General features: G+C 40.4%; 1 protein-coding gene across 6 annotated transcripts in view; it reads right to left on the bottom strand.

The window, feature by feature from the left end:
• Positions 1–756: 756 nt before the first annotated feature.
• dagla (diacylglycerol lipase, alpha) overlaps positions 757–6,865 on the bottom strand; it is a 36,562-nt gene continuing 30,453 nt past the window's right edge. For 2 of the 6 annotated variants that reach the window (XM_086182411.1, XM_086182447.1), the window contains 3 exons: positions 5,192–5,358; positions 4,953–4,970; positions 758–4,514 (listed from right to left, as the gene is read on the bottom strand). In XM_086182411.1, the coding sequence (XP_086038537.1) occupies positions 3,440–4,514; positions 4,953–4,970; positions 5,192–5,358 (1,260 nt within the window). In that variant the 3' untranslated portion in view covers positions 758–3,439. Of the gene's footprint in view, positions 4,515–4,807; positions 4,874–4,952; positions 4,971–5,191; positions 5,359–6,865 lie in introns of all 6 variants that reach the window. The other 4 variants (XM_086182402.1, XM_086182419.1, XM_086182429.1 and 1 more) reach the window with 4 other exon arrangements.

Raw genomic sequence — 6,865 nt, 5'->3', positions numbered from 1 at the left:
TTAAAAAAAAAAAATTGGGGGGTAATTTAATGCACTTTTTAATGTCTAAACATTTTTAGTTTCATTTACATGCTTATGTGCCTACTGTGAGTTGCCTTGTGCATCAATGGAAAAGTTATAATTCAGTGGATTTTAATACTAGATTTGAGCGTCAAGTCTGTTCGAGATTTTAATGAGGTCTGTTAATACTCCACTTGAGGAATTATTAACTTCAAATATCAGACGACTACACAGAACAATCGTATAGCCTACACTGCAATTCTGTTATACTTTGTGGGTAGATTCTTTAAAAACTGAGATCTGACTGATCCTCAGTGCGTAGTCACTGCATATTTCACAAATGTCATGAGGTAAAAAGGAACATTGATCACAGGTCATGTAAATGAATACATTCCTTTTTAACTGCCTGATGCTTGTTGTCGATGTACATTTGACAAAAATAAATGGTTTTATTCAGTGCAGTTCAGTGACAAAGTTGTAGTAGTTGTGCTTTGTGAGAGTCACTGCCATTATCAAACACACCTCCTATCCATTTAGCTGGACCTATAACCACTCCATACTGCTCTGATCCCGGACACTGTACACTCATTACACTGCGCCTATATTTGGTTTTAAAAATAGTTTAGAACCACTCATGCAATTTTAAATTCATCCAAAGAAGATGACAATTTTTTTTTCAAATTATATCTAAACCTTAGACTTTTTCACAATGGGTCCAAATCTACAAAAACAACATTTCCTCATCTTTTACAATTAAAAGTCATTAACAGAGATATTAAAAAAATGTTAACCTAATAACGTAGTCGGCAAAAATGCACACCCATTATTAGGATGAAACATTTGACAGTTATATTTCATATGTCCACTTTTGCTCAATTCATATAAATTCAGATTCCTTTGTTTCTACAGAGATCAACAAAACAAGACATTAGTCATCAATACAAGGTGCATCTTGACGGTACCAAACTCTGAGAAAAACCCAGAAATAACCAGAGCTGAACCAAACAATGACAGTATTTCAGTTTAAGAGAAATGACAAATCCAATGTTATTTTCATGGTTTGTCATTTATTCCATTACAGGCAGGGCGGTAGGGGGAGGGTTTACATACATTCTCATTGTGGGGCAGGAAAGGAGGGAAGCAAACCAGGTAAACATGGACAAGACATAGTTGAAATATTCCTGTTTAAATAGACCAATTTGTAAACCTGCCAATAGTTTGAATAAATAACATTCTGATTATTTTTACCCCTATATTTCAATACTGATATCCTTTAATATAGTTATCTCCTTATTGATATATGCTTTTTCTACATGACTCTATTGGAATTTTTTTTAAAAGACATCTGCATAAATAATTACACGTAGAGGATGGTGCTGTACACATCATGGTGAAAAGTATCATAGTGCTTTCTTACAGCAGTGTTTAGTGTGTGACCGACTGCAAGCAAAGCTACTGAAATCGCTGGCTCAACCAAAGTGTAACTTGTGAGAGACTACTGGGACTGGCAGCACGATTTGACTAGTGTCAGACTGTAAACAGACTGGAACTGTCTGCTGTGAGTAACCACAGCTTATCTTGTTCCAAACAGAGACTGTGCATCACGATGGTGACTCCAGGCTTAGTGGCTTCGCACCAAAGGTCACTGTGAGCAGGCAGTCGCTCTGCAGCATGTCTCACCACCATGAAACATTAGTAAAAAGACCTTATTGTCACCATGCCATGGCAGAATGTCAAATAGTATTCCCCTTGGACAGAGAAAAAAAAGAAAAACACCCTGAAATATACAATTCCTCACATTGTCTAAAAAGTTCCCCACAGTGTCCCAACAACTGAGATAAAAACCACTGACATCAAACCAATCTGTTGCAAGCGCAATAAGGATAATAATACCATCAAATATAGCAATAAAAGTGATAACATTAACAGTAATAAATAATGCAAATAGTTACACCCCAAGTGATATGGAAGATTGTATGCCACATATCTAAAAACAGGCAAATGTATGAGCCCATTTATTGATTCAGTCCAACCCCGAGGATGTGCGAGATGAACCAGATTAAAGGGAAGCAAACACCTCGCCGTCCGTAATGTCAGAGAGCACCTTGAGAGCAGGAGAAACTATATCCTGGGATACACAGTTGGTCCTGTCTGGAGACCGGGATATGCATTAAAATGCTCTCAAAAAAAAAAGGGGGGGGGGAGGGGGGGGTACACACGTATATATTATCATGACTTGAAGACTATAACTAGCCATGCTACTCTGAAATGCATAAAGCATGCACACCCGCCCTGGGCACGATGCTAAGAGCTCTGCAAAGAGAGAGGTACAGTAGTCAGGAAATGAGGACAGCTTTCAGCAAGTTCATTAATGTGGCCTAGATGTTGGTACGAGGTCTGGTTCAAAATAGCCAGTTGATGGTTCAGAGATGAAAGCCATGGCGGTATGACATCTTTTCTGTGGCATGGCTGTGTAACAGTCTACATGGGAACCAACAGAATGGCAAGTGAAGGAGAGAATGAACACCTTGGTATCATTGTGTTTAAATAAAGCAATATACATTTACAAAATTACATCTCAGAGATACATTTGGCAATAAAATGTATTAAATTATTTGGCAAAAAAGAGGGGGGGGATTAAGCAATGATGTGTGCAAGAGTATCCAAATGTCAATCTAAGTGGCTTAGTGACAATTCCTCTTTAAAAATAAAAAAACATGCACTATAAAGAGTAAACAAAAGACTTAAAAACATCCATAGGCATCTGTAATAATAATCACAATCACTAAATGTTTAAGACACATGAATTCTCACCAATAAAACACTCTTTTTTTTCTCAAAGTCAATTCTGAACAGACCTGAGAAACATTTCATCATGTCATCTCATTTCCATTGGCAATGAGTCCATCTTCACATTCCTGATAAAAAAAGGGAAAAAAAAATAAATAAAAGCTTGACAAAAAAAATTCCAGAGCTGCAAAAGGTGCAGGAAGTTGATGATGTGCCTATGCTAACCTCTTCTACAGTGTTAGCTTGTTGAATCCCTGCTCAGGTAGCTATTCTCCCTTTCATGTGGTACAGTCAGGGAATGGATGTGATGCTGAGGAATCTCCACGTGGGTGAAGATGGCATTATTTTGGAATGGCATTGTGAAGCTACAGAGATTTTCACCCAAAAGCAGCACAGCCCCCTGGCATGCAGAGAGAGGTATCTTTTTTTTTTTCTTCTTTCAGTCATTGCAATAGTGTGAAAATGCTATAAACAGAGTTCAAAGTGGACACCTGAAGAATGGAAACAGTTTGTGAGTTAGTCTGTCAAGTTCTGTCATTACATCTCTGATGAGTGACTGCATTCCATCGCATGCATGTACTGTGATATGTTTTAAAATCTTGGATGACTGCACCACCAAATTCAGAGTGAAGGTAGCCTTCAGAGCCCACTACACCATAGAGGACAGTGTGTTCTCCTCAGGACAGTGGCAAGGGGTAGATGTTCGTAGGGAGTGTAATGCAGGTGGGGCAACCTCTCCAGGGGAAAGGTCGTTAAGCTCCTCGGATGATGAGAGAGGAAAGGAGGGCGATAAAGAAATGCCAGAAGAGGGATCAGCAGATCCAGCAAAAGTGCGTGGGGGCTTGGGGACGAGGTTTGGCTCCAGTGTTGCTCTGGCCAGAAGCTGTTTGTCATCCAGCTGCTGTCCTTCGCACTCGACCTGCCCCAGGGAGCCCCGGCCTGACTCAGACTCCCCATCAGACAGCTCCAGGGGTGGAGAGCTGCTCCCGTCCAGTCTGAATAGGGAGTCTAAGTACTGGGCAAATTCCAACACTGCCCGGCTAGGGTTTCCATTGGATAGAGGAGGAGGAGTAGTCGGTCTGGTCTGGTCTGCTGTGTCCATCTCCCATTCTTCATTTTCACCATCTATTGGTCTAGAACTGATCTGTGGACTGAGGGGAGCATCAGGAGTGCTACCTGGACTGTAGATGCCAGGTATTTGTTGGTGATCCGCATCAGGAAGCATTTTGGGGTTAACATTAGGCTCTGGCTTGAAAGGCTCAGCCAAGACACTCTGGTTTCGCAGAGCCGGAGAATGGCGTCCGCTGTAGCAAGGCGTGGCAGGGGACAGCCGCATGGGGTAATCTGGGGTGGATGTGGATTCCAGAGGGGTAAAGAAAGGCCCAACTTCACCCAAGTGTTCTGGAGTAGCCTGGCAGAGGCAGTCAGCAGCAAGTAGTTCAGTGCGAGAGCTGAGAGACGGGTTCTCCTCTGGAATTGGAGCATCCAAAGGGAACGGTAGGCTACTGAGCATCGGTGAACCCCTGAGTGCAGCTGAGGAACGCCGGGAATCCAGACTATAGAGGGATTCAGCGTCTGACAGACTTTCCATAACAGCCAGTGGAGCTTTGCGGTCCCTCAGCTCCACTGCTAGACGCTCACGTGCTCCACGTAATACTACAGGTACTGGAGGAGGAGGGCACTCAGAGAAACCATCCAGAGAGATTTCAGACTGGGCACAGGAACTAGAGGAGAGGAGGAGAAAGGAAAGCAGTGACAGGGAAAGAGGATTCACAACACAGGGTAGATGAGAAAAATTGATCAAAAACAAGCTATGGAGGGTTTAACAAGGGAAAAATGGGAAAGTGTTAGTTTTTAAACCATATCTTGGATACTAAAGACTAAGTGAACACCAGAAAACACTGAAAGAAAGAACAGAGACAGAGAAAAGACTGGAAGGCTGGGAGTATACCCCAGCGCTTCTAATACAGAAAAGGTAACATGAATTCAACCATCACGATCAGGAGTTCACACTGACTTTGGACAGGGGCTAAACCAGAGAGGACGTGGAGGGAACTGAATACTACCATACGTTGCAACTGCTCTGTGGTCAGACAGCGTGCATGCGTGCATGAAAAAAGGGAGCACATTGTGAAAAATTAGTGATTGCATGCTTTTCTTACCGTGACAAGGGTTTTTGGCTTTTTAACCAAAGGGAACAGACAGAAATGATAATTTTGAGAAGTAGCAATTAGTAGCAGTGGTATTGTATTTTAAAACAAATGAGTCACAATAGTTTAGCAGTGTTTCATACTCATATTATATTAAAAAGGGAAATTGAATGTGAGAATGATCAAACAAAATTGTTCTAAACATTTTTTTAAAGCTGCCACACACCCACAGTGGTGCCTGGTGTACTAACCGAACACTACTGTTCCTGCGGTGGTGGGTTGTAGGCGTCGGCTGCTGGGACGTTGTCGATGTATCCATGAACATACTCTCTGGGTTCAAGTCCACTTCAGTGGGGCTCACCATGATTTTGGCTGCCGACAGCAAAGCAGTTTTCCCTTTATTGTAGTTCTCCAGCACCTGTCACAAGCACAACATGCAACATGTAACTTGTAACATTAGCTTGGCACTGCTTGACCTGACAGGTAAAGGTACAGCAAGAGCATGAGAACAGGGAAGTTTGGGCTGGAGAATAGACATCAATAGATTTATAGTTATGCAATCATGTGCAGAGATGAGTTATGACTAAATAATCTCATCCTCATTCAAATATTCGACTTCTGCTGCTGATAAACAGCCACAAATGTTCACACACACTCATTTTTTGTTTACAGAACAGATAATTAAACCCATTATTTTTTTCCTCCTCTGGCTGAAAAAAACTGAACTGTAACAACCCCATAATTTGTAGGAGTGTACCACCAACGGACAGAAATGTTTCACTTGAAAAAGTAAAAAATCATTCTTCCCCATCAGTGATGAAAAAGACAAAACAAAAACACACAGGTTGTTTTCAGATCGCTGAATACTGCAAATAATGAATAATTTCACCATCAATTAATCTGCTGATTATTTTAATGATTGGTCACTTGGTGTAAAAAATGCCAAATATGTAAAATCATCCATTTCCCAGAGCCCAAGGTTACATCTTCAAATTGCTTCTTTTGTCAAATCAACAATCCAATATGAAAGACTTGACCAAAAAAAGCGCAGTCCTTATATTCAAGAGTTGATATAATTTTGCTCGAAGAAAAGACTAAAATGATCCATTATAGTAGGAGATTCATTTTCTTTTAGTCAACTCAGTGATTAATTCTTGTAACTCTAAAGATAATCAATGGCTACAAATGGGGAACGCTTTTAGTGATGCTTGATTTTCATCTGCATCTATATTTAACCACGCATGATAACATCTATCATTATAGTATAGAGTACATCAGATAAACACCAGTAGAAACTAAAGGAGTTTACACCTACTCCAACTGACATTTAACACCCACAATGGAGTCACCGATGCCTGAGAACTACATAGAATACGATAAGATATGGCAATCATAAGTCAACTGCATATGTAACTTCAAAAACATTCAAGTAAAAAAAACAAAAAAACACGTGTTTCCATTTAAACTGTGTCAAGTAAATACAATGAGGATAACAAACACTGACGGAAAACCACATCTGCACACAAAGACATACATCTAGTTAGCTTTAATGAGTTTTAACACACGGTGGAGGCACATGACGGCAGGGAGAGCAACGATACATTAAGAGGACATTGAAACATATAAAAAGGTACATATGACAATGCAACATAATATGATAGCATTAAAAAGATGAGGTTGAATGTAAACAGAGACTTGAATGTTAAGTAAGTTAAATGGTATCAAATATGTTTGAGTTATGAAGACAAGAACACAGGAGCCAACGAGGACAGCTGCAAGTCACAACCTACGGCGAATATTTGGCACCATCAACATGACACATATGACATGCAAAACTATTTACACATAACTGAAAACAAATGGCAAGTGAGGCTCTTAGCAGAGAGGAAAATGTACTTGGGAGTTCTGCAGTATCTAATAATGTA

The sequence above is a fragment of the Aulostomus chinensis genome, chromosome 2, assembly GCF_037954235.1.
Source record: "Aulostomus chinensis isolate RoL2024-O1b breed Wild chromosome 2, RoL_Achi_v1.0, whole genome shotgun sequence".
In the NCBI taxonomy this organism is placed as follows: Eukaryota; Metazoa; Chordata; class Actinopteri; order Syngnathiformes; family Aulostomidae; genus Aulostomus; species Aulostomus chinensis.
Note: the sequence above shows the minus strand (reverse complement) of the source record. Positions and strands in the feature narration are given on the sequence as shown.